General features: G+C 46.6%; 1 protein-coding gene across 1 annotated transcript in view; it reads left to right on the top strand.

Moving 5' to 3' along the window:
- The window catches only part of LOC125028051 (extensin-like), a 64,847-nt gene that overhangs the window by 34,857 nt on the left and 12,490 nt on the right, over positions 1-17,500 (top strand). The window contains exons 6-7 of the mRNA XM_047617336.1: positions 7,472-7,613; positions 17,189-17,335. Coding sequence (XP_047473292.1) covers positions 7,472-7,613; positions 17,189-17,335 — 289 coding nt within the window. The remainder of the gene's footprint in view (positions 1-7,471; positions 7,614-17,188; positions 17,336-17,500) is intronic.

Below are 17,500 nucleotides of genomic sequence, written 5' to 3'. Positions count from 1 at the left end.
GATGCTAGTGTATGCTGACGCTGGTGCTGACGTCGATGCTAATGCTGACGCTGGTGTTGACTTTGTTGATGCTAGTGTATGCTGACGCTGGTGCTGACGTCAATGCTAATGCTGACGCTGGTGTTGACTTTGTTGATGCTAGTGTATGCTGACGCTGGTGCTGACGTCGATGCTAATGCTGACGCTGGTGTTGACTTTGTTGATGCTAGTGTATGCTGACGCTGGTGCTGACGTCGATGCTAATGCTGACGCTGGTGTTGACTTTGTTGATGCTAGTGTATGCTGACGCTGGTGCTGACGTCGATGCTAATGCTGACGCTGGTGCTAAGACGTGTGCGAGAAAGAGAGGGGGGGGGGGGGAGATTGTATATGCTGCCGCTGGTGCTGACGTTGATGCTGGGATACTGATGCTGATGCTAAGACGTGTGCGAGAGTTAAGGGAAACTGAAGCATGCTGACGCTGGTGCTGACGGTGATGGGATGCTGGTGCTGGTGCATGCTGACGTTGATGCTGACGCTGACAATGGTGCTGATGTTTATGCTGATATTGGCGTTGATGCTGACATCGATAAGCAGCTGCTGGTGATGCTGACACTGATGGGCTGATTGTCCTGATGCTGACACTGAAAGGCTGCTGATGCCGATGGTGATGCTGATGCTGACACTGGTGCTGGTGTTGAAGCTGACGGTGATGCTGATACTGGTGCTAGTGTTGATGCTGACACTGAAGGGCTGCTGATGCTGACGGTGATGCTGACGTTGATGCTGATGCTGATACTGGTGCTAGTGTTGATGCTGACACTGAAGGGCTGCCGAGGCTGACGGTGATGCTGATGCTGACACCGGTGCTAGTGTTGATGCTGACACTGAAGGGCTGCCGAGGCTGACGGTGATGCTGATGCTGATACTGGTGCTAGTGTTGATGCTGACACTGAAGGGCTGCCGAGGCTGACGGTGATGCTGATGCTGATACTGGTGCTAGTGTTGATGCTGACACTGAAGGGCTGCCGAGGCTGACGGTGATGCTGATGCTGATACTGGTGCTAGTGTTGATGCTGACACTGAAGGGCTGCCGAGGCTGACGGTGATGCTGATGCTGATACTGGTGCTAGTGTTGATGCTGACACTGAAGGGCTGCCGAGGCTGACGGTGATGCTGATGCTGATACTGGTGCTAGTGTTGATGCTGACACTGAAGGGCTGCCGAGGCTGACGGTGATGCTGATGCTGATACTGGTGCTAGTGTTGATGCTGACACTGAAGGGCTGCCGAGGCTGACGGTGATGCTGATGCTGATACTGGTGCTAGTGTTGATGCTGACACTGAAGGGCTGCCGAGGCTGACGGTGATGCTGATGCTGATACTGGTGCTAGTGTTGATGCTGACACTGAAGGGCTGCCGAGGCTGACGGTGATGCTGATGCTGATACTGGTGCTAGTGTTGATGCTGACACTGAAGGGCTGCCGAGGCTGACGGTGATGCTGATGCTGATACTGGTGCTAGTGTTGATGCTGACACTGAAGGGCTGCCGAGGCTGACGGTGATGCTGATGCTGATACTGGTGCTAGTGTTGATGCTGACACTGAAGGGCTGCCGAGGCTGACGTTGATGCTGATGCTGATACTGGTGCTAGTGTTGATGCTGACACTGAAGGGTTGCTGATGCTGACGGTGATGCTGACGGTCCGAGCTCCTTAATTCTGCTGCCGTTGTAATTACGTGGGATTTCGTTGTTACTCCACGCATTAGCAACAGGCTGTTTGTCTGTTGTTATTACGTACCTTTTACTTGTTATTGTGTATGTCATTATGTCATCATCATTATTATTATTACCGTTCCCATCATCATTATCATCATCATCACTATTATCGTTATTATCATAATTTTCAAAAAACAATATGATGAAAAAAAAAGAATCAAACTTTGCAAAGAAAATAATGAAAAAAAACACAAGCAAAAATAGATAAATGAATAGATAAACGGTTCAAAAATAGAGTAACGGAAACAGAGAAACAAACAAACAAAGAAAAATAAATAAACAAACATACGCCCCCTTAAAATCCCCTCCCCCCCTCTCCCCCCCCCCCCTTTTAAAAAATGAGAAAAAATAGAATAGATTTTAAAAAAAAGGAAGGAAAATTTTCAAACCTAAGAGATGCGAGGAAACCGTTTACTCTCGCGGGGGGGGGGGGGGGGGGCGGCGGTATTCGAGAACCTTTCCCCGCGTTCTCAGCATCTCGTAAATGATGCCTTGTGATGCTGCTCCTCTCGCTCTCTCCCTCTATCTATCTATATCTCTCTCTGTGTGTGTGTCTGTGTCTGTCTCTCTCTCTCTCTGTGTCTGTCTCTCTCTCTCTTTCTCTCTCTCTATCTCTATCTCTCTCTCTCTCTCTCTCTCATTCTCTCTCTCTCTCTCTCTCTCTCTCACTCCCTCTCCCTCTCTCTCTCTCTTCCTCTCTCTCTCTCTCTTCCTCTCTCTCTCCCTCCCTCCCTCCCCCTCTCCCCCCCCCTCTCCCCCCCTCCCTCCCCCTCTCCCCCTCCCTCTCCCTTAGTGTGTCTTAGTCACTTATATGTGTGAAGGAAATTCTTTTACTCGCTTTCCCTTTTTCTTGATGCATTTCTTTGGTTCTTATCTTTCTCATGCTTCTGGTTTTTTTTTGTTTTTTTTCATGTTCTTTTTCCTCGTATTTATTCGGCTTTTTTCGAGTTTCTTAGTCTTCCCTTAAACCTTTTCCTCGTTTTCTATCGTCATGCTTTGTTTCGTTTTCTTCCCGTTTTCTCCTTTCGTTTTGAGCGGGTATTATTTTGTTTTTTGTTTTTTGTTTTTTGTTTTCTTCTTTTTACATTTTCTTTCCTTTTTTTTCTCGTTTTTACTTGTCTTTCTCCTCAGTAATCGTAATTTGAGGTAATATATAATTTTTAAAGTATGTATCACCTTAAAATAACTTTCAAAATGGCGTATGACGTTTGGCATAAAAGGTTCTCAAACACAAATTATAAATAAATAAATAAAAGGGAAAACACTACAATAAAAATTAAGAGACAGAAATTAAACAAAAATGATAATAAAAACAAAATAACCATAGCTAAAAATACTGCGATTTTTTTTTTTTTTTTTTTTTTATGGAAATGAAAATACATTTTTTTGTTAATAATAATGAAATGAAAAGAGAAGATGGATTTTTTTTTTTTTTTTAAATACGACATAGATTTTTCGTCAAATAACGGTGCATGTTACATTTTAAACAAATGCAAAGGCACAGACAGACAGACAGCCTGACAGCGACATGCAAAGGCTGACAGAGACGAGGGACGTGTAAATGACGGAACGAAAAAAGAAAAAACAATGATAAATGTCAGGGTATAACACAACACACGAGGATTTGCACGAGATAATAAAAAAAGGATTTGGGGAGAAATTGAGACGGAAAAAAGTTACATAAACCAGGAGGTTGGTATAAGAAGCACTCTTTCCTTTCTTTCTGATCTCTCTCTCTCTCTCTTTCTCTCTCTCTCTTCCTCCATCCCTACCTCCCTCTCTCTCGGTCTCTCTCTCTCCCTCCCTCTCTCCCTCTCTCCCTCCCCCTCATTCCCTCCATCCCCCTCACCCTCTCTTCATTCTTTTTTTTCTTTTTTCTTTTTTTTTTTTTTGGGGGGGAGTATGCGCGTCCAAAGGTTTTTTTTTTTTTTTTTTTTCTCACACCAACTGCGTTTAAATGAAATATTTCGTCTACGACAGAAACCTCGATATCTTCTTTTAAATACACTACAGTAATGAGATAAAAGTGTAGAAACGTGAACATATCGACGATCATGTTTTATATGAAAGTTTAAACTGATAAAAAAAATAACGCATTTAATAAACGTCTTGTCATATTTTCATTTGTCGTTTCAAGATTTTATGTTTATATCGTGATTTTTGCCTTTTTTTCATCTTGTATTCACTTGGAAACATCTCGCTCTTATACAGCTTCTGAACTACGCACATTCTCATCTTCCCTGTAAGCCAACCGAGGCAAAATGAGACACGACTGACTTCATAACGTAATTCAGTTGCCAAATCAGCCGTCTTGCTTTCATCTCGCCCACGCTTCCTCTCCTCCCCTTTCTTCTTCTCCCTCTTCTTTCTCTTTTTCCACTCTTCTCCCACCTCATCTTTACTATCCTCCCCCTTCCTCCCATCTCAAAGGAAATTAGTCCTTGGAATTATTGAGTAAAGACAATTTACTCGGGCGCGCCTCCCCGCCTCGACCTCACTGCTCCTCGGAAGCGCCTCTTCAGGGGTTTACAATATGATGCGGAATTAGTGTCACGTGCGTCCGGTAGATGGCTCTGGGTGTCGCAACCGGTTGGACACGAATGGCGGTCACGTTTTGGCGTCGGAATGAGATCTGCGAAGGCCGCGCGCACAGAAATGGAAATGCCAGTATGGACGGCTTAACGCAGGTGGCAGAAAATATTGAAGGGAGAGAGAAGAGAGGAGAAGAGAGGTGGAGAAGTAGGGATAGAGAAGAAATGTGGGAGAGGAAGGGAGAGAGAAAGAGGTCGATAAAGAGGAGAGAGAGATGGAGAGGACTGGATAGAGAAAGAGTGAGAGAAAAGAGGTGGAAAGAAAGAGTGGGAGAAGAGAGGTGGGGAGGAAGGGATAAAGATGAGAAGTGGAGAGGGAGTGTAAGAGAAAAGAGGTGGAGGGGAAAGGATAGAGAAAGAGTGAGGGAATAGAGATGGAGAGAAAAAAATAAAGAAACAGTGGAAGAGAGGAAGGGATGGAGAAAGAGTGGGAGAGAAGAGAGGTGGGGAAGAAGAGATAGAGAAAGAGTGAGGGAATAGAGGTGGAGAGAAAGAAATAAAGAGACAGTGGAAGAGAAGAAAGAATGAAGAAAGAGTGGGAGAGAAGAGAGATGGAGAGGGAAGGCCAAAACAACCAAAAATATTGAACCTATCTCACGAGGTGTCAAAAAAAAACAAAAAAAAAAACAATGAAAACTTTGGAATGTGGAATTTACAAAAATAAAATGTTTTAAGACTTCACACTATCGACTTTTTTCCGGCTTACCATTTTTTCGCTCTTCAATACGCAATGATTCAAGAGACCTTGCTTATTGCAGTGTTTGTAGTGTGCTATGGAGGTGTGGTAAATATTTACTTTCTCTGTGTTCACATAGATTATTTATTCACTTTCACTGTCTGTTTACATATATTTTTATTCATGTTCGCTGTCTCGTCATAGTATTCAATTATTCTCACTATTTCATACATTATATATTTACTTTCACTGTCTGTTTACATATATTTTTATTCACTTTCACTATCTCGTCACAAAGTATTTATAAACTTTCACTGTCTATTCACATGAATTATATATTAACATTCACGGTCTATCCACATGTATTAAATATTCACTTTTACTGTCCACTTACTGACAATATCTTCCTTAACATCCACCTACACTGTCGATTCACTTATATTTTTCGATCACTTACACTGTTCACTGCCACCGCTCTCGTGCTCTATCGTGCTAATACGTACAAGCCATTAAAACCACCCCATTTATAGTATTCTGTTTTTGTTGTTGTTGTTGTAGTTGTTGTTTTTTTTTGTTTTTGTTTTTCCGGTGTTCATATTTCACAATGAACGTAACTCCCTTTGGGTCGGATTTCCTGTCGGCATGACAAACGACGCGCAGTTACAATGCACAGATTTGCTTTTTTTTTTTTTTTTTAATGAGGTCGAGCCGATTCTGATGGTGTGCATATCGCTTGTTGATGATATATAGGGATGTATTTGAATACTAGTATGTTCGTGTACGCATACATGCACATATCTCTCTATCTTTCTCACACACACACACACACACACACACACACACACACACACACACACACACACACACACACACACACACACACACATACACACACACACACACACACACACACACACACACAAACAAACACACACATAACAAAGATGTTGGAATTATTTGATGTTAACGAATAAAAAAAATAAAAAAATAGGAAAGCGGAAGACCATTCAGTTCAAAAGTAATTTTTGAAACCACATTCACTGAAAAGAAAAAAAAGGGAATATTTTCCAAGAGGATAAACAAAATAAAATTTAAAATTAAACTCGAACGCGGTAGATACTTGGTAAAAGAAAAATTCAATAAATACGTAAAAAAAAGACATAAGCGATAAATGTCGGCAATAGATACAATAAGCGATAATAAATATAAGTAAACAAAAGAGAAATTTTAAATAATCGTATTAGGTTTAAAAAAAAAAAAAAAAAAACAGTTTCAGCAACATATTAACTGCTTTTGCTTCACTCTTGCGTCATCTTTTGGAGAGAAAAGGATGTTTGTTTTCGTGGTGTTTCCATGGTGATGCTGGCTTGCAGATATTTGCAATGAGGGTTGTTGTTTTTTTTTTTTTTGTCTTTATTCTGCAATGAGATAAGGCTTGGAGAGGAAAGCTTGCACGAGAATTTGGAGAGAGAGATTTCGGTTTCTTTTCTTTTATTTTATTTTCTTTTCTTTTTTTCTCTTTATATTGTCTTATTTATTTCTTTGTGTTTATTTCTTTGTTCTCTTTTCTTTTTCTTTTTCTTTTACTATTTTTTTTTTTTTTTCTTCTATTTCCTTTTCCTTTTCTTTTTTCTTTTTTTTTCTTTTTTTTTCATTTTCTTCTTCTTTTTCTTTTCTTTTCTTTTCTTTTTTTTCTTTCTTTCTTTTTCTTCTTTTTCTTTTTCATTTTCTTTTTCTTTTTTTCTTTTTCTTTTTCTTGTTCTTTCTCTCTTTCTCTTTCTTTCTTTCTTGTCAGAATTTTCGATTCTGTATCAAGCCTATGTTAATATTTTGTATTATCAAAAATAAATAAATACATAATACTGACTCTTCTGGTTTGTAACGTCAGCTGATCATCGATTAATAAATGTTTGTATCGTGAAATATATATATATATATATATATATATATATATATATATATATGATAAGGAAAATAAGCAGAAAGCGAACACTGGGTCAAATCGTTTTGCTATTGTATGTTTTCCGGTCTAGTATCTTTCGGTCTAACATCTTTTGAAAATAGTAAGTGATTCTTGGAAGGTAATAAATGGCTCTATTACAGCTTTCGAATCATTTACTTGGTTATGGTTTTTATACGATAGATTGTGTGTGTGTTATTTTTTTTACGAGTTGTGCACCGTATTTCTAATATCCAGTATCCTTAGTGTGTATGTATATATATATATATATATATATATATATATATATATATATATATATATATATATATATATATACATAAAAAGTGACATTTTTTTTGTTCTATGAATGACGGATTTTATTGACATTGATTCTAATACACATTATCTTCCTAATATACATTATCTTTAAAAATGATAATATTAATAATAATACATATTTTTCCCAATTTATTTAGAGCCGATACGGATTTTTTTACGTCCACAGAAAACGGGATTCGGGCAGGGGTAACTTGTGTCCCGACGTCCTTCACGATCTGTCAGACTCCGACACTTCGGACAGCGACGGGGACTACGCTAGGCTACGCGACGTGTCCTTCCCGGGACCCACCAGGAGGCTCTCCCATAAGGTAGGCCTAGTGTCTTCAGAGGCCTAATGAGTGGTATGAGATCTAGGGTTTTCACAGGCCTAGGGTGAGCAGAGCCCTAAGGTTTTTTAACAGCTGGTGAGAATTGTTAACTTGACTAGAAGTATATTTTTTTTTTCCTTTTCTTGCAAGAATTGTTTAGTTTGACTCGAGGTGTGTATATATATATATATATTTTTTTTTTTTTTTTCCTCTTCCTCTTCATTGCTTATTTATAAAGTCGGTGGCACGGTATTTTGCGATCTTCCCTTTAGAAGAATAGTTATCCCTGTTACAAACCTTGATTATCGAATATGTTGTGGTGTAGACATAGACTAGCAGGTGCCTTTGCGTGTGTGTGTATGTGTATTAGTGCGTGCGTGTACGCGCTCGCCCTGGCTGAGAGACTGTGTCTTTGTGCGTGCAAGCATAGACGTCTACATTAGCATATGCTCTTTGCTCATGTTTATGGAATATCTAGTCGGTGCGCGAGCATGCATCAAAAGACGCGTCTCGTGTGTGCTCACGGGAAAGTACGTCCATGGAATTCGGTCTGATTTGGGTTATTATTTACCTGCATTTATTTACACTGGACTGAGGTGTAGAGGCAAATCCCTCGCTCACGCAAGGTCGAGTACACTCAAGATACGGGGCAGTGAACCGGGCGGACGGAATCATGCTGCGCTCTCTGGGTACGGATGCGCAGGAGGGAGGGAGGGAAGGAAGGAGGGAGAGGGAGGGAGGGAAGGAAGGAGGGAGAGGGAGGGAAGGAAGGAAGGAGGGAGAGAGAGGGAAGGAAGGAGGGAGAGGGAGGGAGGGAAGGAAGGAGGGAGAGGGAGGGAGGGAAGGGAGGAGGGAGAGGGAGGGAGGGAAGGAAGGAGGGAGAGGGAGGGAGGGAAGGAAGGAGAGAGAGGGAGGGAGGGAAGGAAGGAGGGAAGGAAGGAGGGAGAGGGAGGGAGGGAAGGAAGGAGGGAGAGGGAGGGAGGGAGGGAAGGAAGGAGGGAGAGGGAGGGAGGGAAGGAAGGAGGGAGAGGGAGGGAAGGAGGGAGAGGGAGGGAGAGAAGGAGGGAGAGGGAGGGAGGAGGGAGAGGGAGGGAGGGAAGGAAGGAGGGAGAGGGAGGGAGGGAAGGAAGGAGGGAGAGGGAGGGAGGGAAGGAAGGAGAGAGAGGGAGGGAGGGAAGGAAGGAGGGAGAGGGAGGGAGGGAAGGAAGGAGGGAGAGGGAGGGAGGGAGGGAAGGAAGGAGGGAGAGGGAGGGAGGGAAGGAGGGAGAGGGAGGGAGGGAATGAAGGAGGGAGAGGGAGGGAGGGAAGGAAGGAGGGAGAGGGAGGGAGGGAGGGAAGGAAGGAGGGAGAGGGAGGGAGGGAGGGAAGGAAGGAGGGAGAGGGAGGGAGGGAAGGAAGGAGAGAGAGGGAGGGAGGGAAGGAAGGAAGGAGAGGGAGGGAGGGAGGGAAGGAAGGAGGGAGAGTGAGGGAGGGAGGGAAGGACGGAGGAAAGAGGGAGGAGGGAGGGAAGGAAGGAGGGAGAGGGAGGGAGGGAGGGAAGGAAGGAGGGAGAGGGAGGGAGGGAGGGAAGGAAGGAGGGAGAGGGAGGGAGGGAGGGAAGGAAGGAGGGAGAGGGAGGGAGGGAGGGAAGGAAGGAGGGAGAGGGAGGGAGGGAGGGAAGGAAGGAGGGAGAGGGAGGGAGGGAGGGAAGGAAGGAGGGAGAGGGAGGGAGGAGGAGGGAGAGGGAGGGAGGGAGGAAGGAAGGAGGGAGAGGGAGGGAGGGAGGGAAGGAAGGAGGGAGAGGGAGGGAGGGGAGGGAAGGAAGGAGGGAGGAGGGAGGGAGGGAGGGAAGGAAGGAGGGAGAGGGAGGGAGGGAGGGAAGGAAGGAGGGAGAGGGAGGGGGGAGGCGGGAAGGAAGGAGGGATAGGGAGGGAGGGAGGAAGGAAGGAGGGAGAGGGGGAGGGAGGGAAGGAAGGAGGGAGAGGGAGGAGGGAGGGAAGGAAGGAGGGAGAGGGAGGGAGGAGGGAAGGAAGGAGGGAGAGGGAGGGAGGGAGGGAAGAGGAGGGAGAGGGAGGGAGGGAGGAAGGAAGGAGGGAGAGGGAGGAGGGGAGGAAGGAGGGAGAGGGAGAGGAAGGAGGGAGGGAGAAGGAGGGAGAGGAGGGAAGGAAGAGGGAGAGGGAGGAGGAAGGAAGAGGAGAGGGAGGGAAGGAAGGAGGGAGAGGAGGGAAGGGAAGGAAGGAGGGAGAGGAAGGAGGGAAGGAAGGAGGGAGAGGGAGGAGGGAAGGAAGGAGGAGAGGGAGGAGGGAAGGAAGGAGGGAGAGGAGGGAGGGAAGGAAGGAGGAGAGGGAGGGAGGGAAGGAAGGAGGGAGAGGGAGGGAGGAATGAAGGAGGAGGCGAGGGAGGGAGGGAAGGAAGGAGAGAGGTGGAGGGAAGGGAAGGACGGGGGAGAGATGGGAAGGAGGAGGGAGAGAGGGAGGGAGGAGACAGGAAGGCGGGAGAAGAGAGGGATGTGAAGGAAGGAGGAAGGGAGGGATAGGAAGGAGGGAAGGAAGGAGGGAGAGGGAGGATGAGGGAATGAAGGCGGGACGAGGGAGGAGAGGGAGGGAAGGAAGGAGAAGAGGAAGCAGGGAGGGAGGGAAGAAGGGAGGGAGAAGGGAAGGAGGGCAGGGAGGGAGGAGAGGGAGGGAGGGAGGGAAGGAAGGAGGGAGAGGGAGGGAGGGAAGGAAGGAGGGAGAGGGAGGGAGGGAAGGAAGGAGGGAGAGGGAGGGAGGGAAGGAAGGAGGGAGAGGGAGGGAGGGAGGGAAGGAAGGAGGGAGAGGGAGGGAGGGAAGGAAGGAGGGAGAGGGAGGGAGGGAAGGAAGGAGGGAGAGGGAGGAAGGGAAGGAAGGAGGGAGAGGGAGGGAGGGAAGGAAGGAGGGAGAGGGAGGGAGGGAAGGAAGGAGGGAGAGGGAGGGAGGGAAGGAAGGAGGGAGAGGGAGGGAGGGAAGGAAGGAGGGAGAGGGAGGGAGGGAAGGAAGGAGGGAGAGGGAGGGAGGGAAGGAAGGAGGGAGAGGGAGGGAGGGAAGGAAGGAGGGAGAGGGAGGGAGGGAAGGAAGGAGGGAGAGGGAGGGAGGGAAGGAAGGAGGAAGAGGGAGGAGGGAAGGAAGGAGGGGAGGGAGGAAGGAAGGAGGGAGAGGAGGGAGGGAAGGAAGGAGGGAGAGGGAGGGAGGGAAGGAAGGAGGAGAGGGAGGGAGGGAAGGAAGGAGGGAGAGGGAGGGAGGGAAGGAAGGAGGGAGAGGGAGGGAGGGAAGGAAGGAGGGAGAGGGAGGGAGGGAAGGAAGGAGGGAGAGGGAGGGAGGGAAGGAAGGAGGGAGAGGGAGGGAGGGAAGGAAGGAGGGAGAGGGAGGGAGGGAAGGAAGGAGGAGAGGGAGGGAGGGAGAAGGAAGGAGGAGAGGGAGGGAGGGAAGGAAGGAGGGAGAGGGAGGGAGGGAAGGAAGGAGGGAGAGGGAGGGAGGGAAGGAAGGAGGGAGAGGGAGGGAGGGAAGGAAGGAGGGAGAGGGAGGAGGAAGGAAGGAGGGAGAGGGAGGAAGGGAAGGAAGGAGGGAGAGGGAGGAAGGGAAGGAAGGAGGGAGAGGGAGGGAAGGAAGGAGGAGGGAGGGAGGAGGGAAGGAGGAGGGAGAGGGAGGGAGGGAGGAAGGAGGGAGAGGCGAAGGGAGGGAGAGGGAGGAGGAGAGAGGGAGGGAGGAGGAAGAGGGGAGAGGGAGGGGAAGGAAGGGGGAGAGGGAAGGAAGGGAGAGGGGAGGGAGGGAAGGAAGGAGGAGAGGGAGGAGGGAAGGAAGGAGGAGAGGGGGGAGGGAAGGAGGGGAAGAGGGAGGAGAGGAGAGGAGGAAGGAAGAAGGGAAGGAGGGGAGGAAGGGGAGAGGAGGGAAAGGAGAGGAGGGAGGAGGGAATAGGAGTGGAGAGGGAAGGAAAGGAGGAGGAGGAGGAGGAGGGAGGAAGAAGGAGGGAGGGAGAGGGAAGGAGGATGAGAGGGAGGGAGGAAGGAAGAGGGAGGAGGGAAGAGGACGGGGGAGGAAGAGGAGGAGAGAGAAGGAAGAGAGAGGGAAGGAAGGAGGAGAGAAGGAAGGAAGGAGGGAGGAGAGGAGGAAGAAGGAGGGGGACGGAATGTGCAGAGGGAGGAAAGGAGGGAGGAAAGGAATAGTGGAGAGGGAGGGAAGGAAGAGAGATGGGGGGAGAGGGGAAGAGAAGGGGGAAGAGAGAGAGAGAGAGAGAGAGAGAGAGAGAGAGGAGAGAGAGAGAGAGAGAGGAGAGAGAGAGAGAAGAGAGAGAGAGAAGAGAAGAGAGAGAGAGAGAGAGAGAGTAAGAGTGAGAGTGAGAGTGAGAAAGTGAGAGAGAGAGAGAGAAAGAGGGAGAGGGAGGGAGGGAGGGAAGGAGAGAGAGGGGGGGAGAGGGAGGGAAGGAAGGAGGGAGAGGGAGGGAAGGAGAGAGAGAGGGGGGAGAGGGAAGGGGAGAGAGAGGGGGAGAGGGAAGGGGAGAGAGGGGGGGAGAGAGGGGGGAAAAGAGAGAGAGAGGGGGGGAAGAGAGAGAGAGAGAGACAGAGAGAGAGAGAGAGAGTGAGAGAGAAAGAGAGAGAGGGGGTGCGGGGGGAGGGAGAGAAGAGAAAGAGAAGAGAAAGAGAGAGAGAGAGAGGGGGGGAAGAAAGATAAAGAGAGAGAGGGGGGGGGGGAAGAGGGATGGATGAAGAGAGATGGAAGAAGGAGGGAGGGAGGGATGAAGAGAGACAGACAGACAGACAGACAGACAAACAAACAGTGAAAGAAAGATACAAACAGACAGAGAAAGAGAGACAAAGATTAAGATCACGACTTGATGCTAAAAGTTCAAGAGGAATCAGTATTGAGAAAACAAAAGACAACAGAGAAATAGAACAAGAAAGATCCACCAAAAAGAAAATCGGCTTCTACGGGAAAAAAAGAGAAGAAAAACAACAATGAAACGCGGAAAGGGAAAGCAGACAAACAGGTAGGGTTCGAAACGATGGCACCTCCGTCAGGAACTGTACCTAAACTGCCACTGGCCTTGGATGCGCATGGACCTATCATTAACACCGTCATCTGTGGTGTGCCTGACCCCCCCCCCCCCCCCGTTCCGTTTGTCTATCTATTTGTTTATCTATTTTTCCCTTCGATAACGCCTTCGATAAGAGGATCTGGTCTCGTGGACGACAAAGCCACAGGGTCTGTCGTAAAGTAACCTCAGGTTGATTAAAAAGTGCTATAAGTTTGATTCACACTTACAAAGGACTTGTCTGTGTATAAGTGTGCGTCGTTCGCGCATGTTAACCCCCCTCCCCCCCTACACACACACCCCACCCTAGTTACATGTACATGTTTCTCCTGTTTTTTTTTTTTTTTTTTTTTTTTTTTTTTCATTTCGTTTCGGCCGGATATATGCAATGCTCTCTGACGTCACTCTTTGACATAATATTGCGAACTGAACTTCTTTTATTTTTGAAAACTGTTCTAACTTCATCAGAAAATGCTTAACAAATAGAAAGTTTTATTTTAGGATAAGAAGCCCCTTTGTACGCGGGAAGTTAGGCTTTTCTCGAGTAGCGCTACTTCTGCAGCCTCTCGGTCCCCCTCCTGCCCATCCCCCTACCTGGTTCCCCTCCCCACCCCCTTCCTGGTCCTCCTCTTCGTCCCCCTCCTGGTCCTTCCCCTTCCTAGTCCTCCTCCCTGGTCCCCCTCCCGGTAACCCTCCTCCTGGTGTCCTTTCCTAGACCCCTCCTGGTCCTTTTCTTCGCCTCCCCCCCCCCCCCCTTCCTACCCCAGCACCTTCAGGACCTTTGATGTCGGTAACAGGATCTCCAGGCAGGCGTGTCGGGTAAGATGCCGCCCCTCGTTCTAAGTCGTTGTCGAAAGCGAGACTCTGCGACCAGAAACGCTCTCTACATAATATTTCTTTGTGACGTTTGCCAGTTCAGTGGGGTAAGAATACAAGGGGTGAGAAGTGCGCGTCGGAAATTTTCTTAGATTTGTCCCGCGCGTCCGTTTGAAGCGTGAGGACGCGCTTCTGCACTTTCTCCGGAGTTCAAAGCCAGCAAAGTTGGGGAAGGGAGTTCATAGGCAAGGGAAGAGGGAGCATTAAACATAGAACAAAAAGTGTCTGTATTCCCACAAATAGCAATATCTTCCATAGCACTTTCCTTAAGATGTGGATATGTATCATAGTTGCATAGCCTTAACACGATCTTAAACTGTTGCATCCAACTATCTTCCTCCACATACTCTCAACATATATGATCTGGAAGATCTACTTGGGCAGTAGCCTCATCCATTTATACTCTTGGGAGATTTCAGTGGGCGGCATCACCTCTTGGGAGACACTCTGTTCAACCAGCGAGGAAGGGCCTTGGAGTCCTTGTTCTCAAGAGTAGATGGAGATAGCTTTGTCGTAAGAGTGCCCCAAGAAGTGACTGTATTCCACACCAAGTGATATCTCACTTATCGTAAAACTCCCAAAAGTTCCTGTTGGATCTATTCAACAGGATCTTTGGGGAGGGCACAGTGTCATCCACACGGAAAGAAGTTGTAATCATTCCTATCCCCAAATCTGGCAAGGCTTCCATACCAGGGAATTACAGACCAATCTCTCTGACCAGCTGCATCTGCAAACTGATGGAGAAAACGGTAAACGTGCTGACCCCCATATCAATATGGGTTTAGAAAATTGAGATCGACCACAAATGTCCTTGTGAAGTTGGATACTATATGGAAGCATAGCATACTCATGAAGTTGCATTACCGACCTTCATACAAAGCTTTCTCGCTGATAGGCGTTTCAGAGTGAGGGTGCGAAACAGTTTCTCCAACCCGGAATATCAGCTGGAAGGGAGTGTGACCCTGTTTGCCATTGCTATAAATGACATCGTAAAGGTCGTTTCAAGTGTTGTCTCATGTAGTCGTCTGAATGTAAGAAAGAAGCTTACAGGACGTGTAAGGACACATGCAGACTGCAGTAAATCATGTTGTGTAGTAGGCAACATACCATGGATTCAAAGTCTCCAAGTAAGACCATGGCAATGTATTTCCACAAAAGATGAAAGGTACAAACCCATTGCGTTTTGTCCTAGAGGTGAAGTACTTGGGTCTATTTTTTTACTCAGGCCTTACGTTTATGCCTCACATCAAACAGTTAAAGGCGAAGGCTACGAAACTGCTTAGTATTTTGCGGGTTCTTTCCCACCTGTCTTGGGGGTGCAGACAGCACAACGCTTCTGCAGCTTTACCGAAGCAAACTTGCCTTATTAATCTGCAACTCCCACTGTTCTCCAGAAGCTGGACTCAGTTCATAATGAAACTCAGAATATATAAGGGGACTTTCAGGTCTTCACCCTTATGCTGAGTGGAGAACCACCTCTTTCATTAGACCGGGACTACATGAACCTGATTTACTACACGGGAGTACAAAGGATTCCGATGATCTCCTACATCCAGATTAGTTCTCAACGCCCTTGAGGACAACCGATCCTATGGTAGGAGATTGAGGAAGTCTATGGAAGATCTCAATTTGAATCTCTCTAAGCCTCTAGCTGTTAGAACTCCCCAGTTCACTCCTTGGACCAATCTAGTCGAGCTGGATTTGGTCGGAATATGGAAGAGGGAGATATCTAAAGCAGAAGTCAAGGAGAGATTTCTTCAACACACTTCTAAGTATCAAGGGTCAGATGCAATATATACAGATGGTTCGAAATCTGAAAAATGGTGTGGGCTTTGGAGCAGTGAGTAAGGAAGGTTCAAGATTGGATTGCACTTATGTCACCACGTAAGAAGATAGCTCTCTGTTGGGTGTCATCGCATGCTGGTGTCCGTGGAAATAAGCAAATTGATCGGAGGGCCAAAGCTCGTTTTCCTCTCCCACACACCGACTTGTGACCCAAAAATTGTCTTCGCGATAGTTGGAGGAAGCAATGGAGGCATACCTCTAGAAACCAACAGCGAGAGATTAGAGATGAGCTTGGCAGTTGGGTCACCATCGTCCATCCCAACCAACTAATAGAAGCTGTGTTAATAGGCTGAGAATCGGATACCTATTATTGACTCATGGGCCAATGATTGCTAAAAGTGAAGCACGTTGTCAGGGATCCCAAGAACCATGAACGGGCGCACATGTAGTGAAAAGATGTGCAGCAATCTCATAGCAAAGACGTGCGTACTTGTCTTTGCAACATACACTGAAAAATATGTCTCCTAATATTTTCAACACAATTTACTTATACTTAATATTTTTGCAATAATTGAAATCTCTTAAACCATAATACATATGCTCTGATTGTTGATGCTTTCTTGAATAAGACCTTATTTATTGATAGATTTTTAAACGTTTTAAATATTTGAACACTTTAATCCCACAAAGTATTCGCCGCTAATGACCTTAGCTGTTGACGCGGAAGATAATTTTAAATAATCAATCAGTCAATCATACTCGCATCTTTTGAGAGGGAAATATACGCCGCTATAACCTTAAGGATATATATTCTTACAACATCGCAATATGCAGAGTAAGTGTGCGTCTCAACTACATTTTTCAGAGTGTCCCCTGACAGGAACTTAAGTAGATGTGAACGATCGCGAATCTGACCTACTGGTGGATGTGAACTATGCATCTTTTTACTTTTTGTATATTAAGAAGCAAAGATAAATGCAATACGATATGACTGTGAATATGAAAAGAAATTAGTTGCGAGGCGTACTTATAAAATATTACTTATAAGATATTACTCGAGTGAATCTAGGAATACAAATGTAAGCTGAGTAGACATGTATTCCCGCTTTATCTTATTGTCTGTTCGTTGTCCTTTCTTCCCTATTTTACTCTTTTATTTTTATGTCTTCTGCTTCTTCTTCTCTCTTTCTTTCTTTCTTTCTCTGCCCCTTTTCTCTTACCGACTCTCTCTCTCTCTCTCTCTCTCTCTCTCTCTCTCTCTCTCTCTCTCTCTCTCTCTCTCTCTCTCTCTCTCTCTCTCTCTCTCTCTCTCTCTCCCTCTCTCTCTCTCTCTCTCTCTTTCTCTCTCTCTTTCTCTCGCTCTCTCTCTCTCTCACTCGCTTACTAACGTACTTAACAACCTTGCAATATACACAAAACTCAACGAAAAACATTTTGAGAAACATTTTTTTACAGAAAGACGTAGATCTTTTTTACTACAAATAAACATTTGGTGACTCTACTGTGCTGAATGTTGCCCAAATTAGATGAAAAATGAAACACAAAACAGGTTTATTGAAAGATTAGTCTAGTAGAAAAAAGCTACAACTTTTTATAAATTTATTTTGTGTTTTTTTTAGAAAATGAACAATAAGATTGTTTTTTTTATGTTAGTACATATATACATACACCTACATGTGTGTATATATACATACCTACACACACATATATACATACATGCACACACATCTACCCACGCGCACCCACACATGCCACCCCACACGCCCACGCTCACACGAGCCCCCCCCACACACATCCCCCCAACACACACTCGCCCACGCCCCCCAGCACTGGACGCCCGTGCACTCCCGCGCGCAGTAGAGCCCCCTTGACCCCGCCCCCTCTAACAGGAGGAGCCGAAGGAGGAGGGCCGTCCCCCTCCCCAGGACCTCAGCTTCCCGGAGTCAGACTCAGTTCCTGTGGGCGGAGACTTCCCGGCCCCGCCCCCTGAGCTAACAGACCCCGCCCACTATCCGCCCCCGCCCACAACACCGCCCGTAAGTAACGTTACTGCTACTAATACCAGCAAGCTTCATTCATTCATTCAGCTTCAAGTGTCTCGAGGCTTCAGTCACAGCGGGATGGAGCGAATTGCTTTTATTTTTTATTTTGTTGTTTGTTGTTGTTGTTTTTTTTCGGGCTCTTGGAGGGGAAAAAATAAG

This window comes from Penaeus chinensis, chromosome 1, assembly GCF_019202785.1.
Source record: "Penaeus chinensis breed Huanghai No. 1 chromosome 1, ASM1920278v2, whole genome shotgun sequence".
In the NCBI taxonomy this organism is placed as follows: Eukaryota; Metazoa; Arthropoda; class Malacostraca; order Decapoda; family Penaeidae; genus Penaeus; species Penaeus chinensis.
The sequence above is the reverse complement of the archived record's forward strand: the minus strand, read 5'-3'. Positions and strand labels throughout refer to the sequence as shown.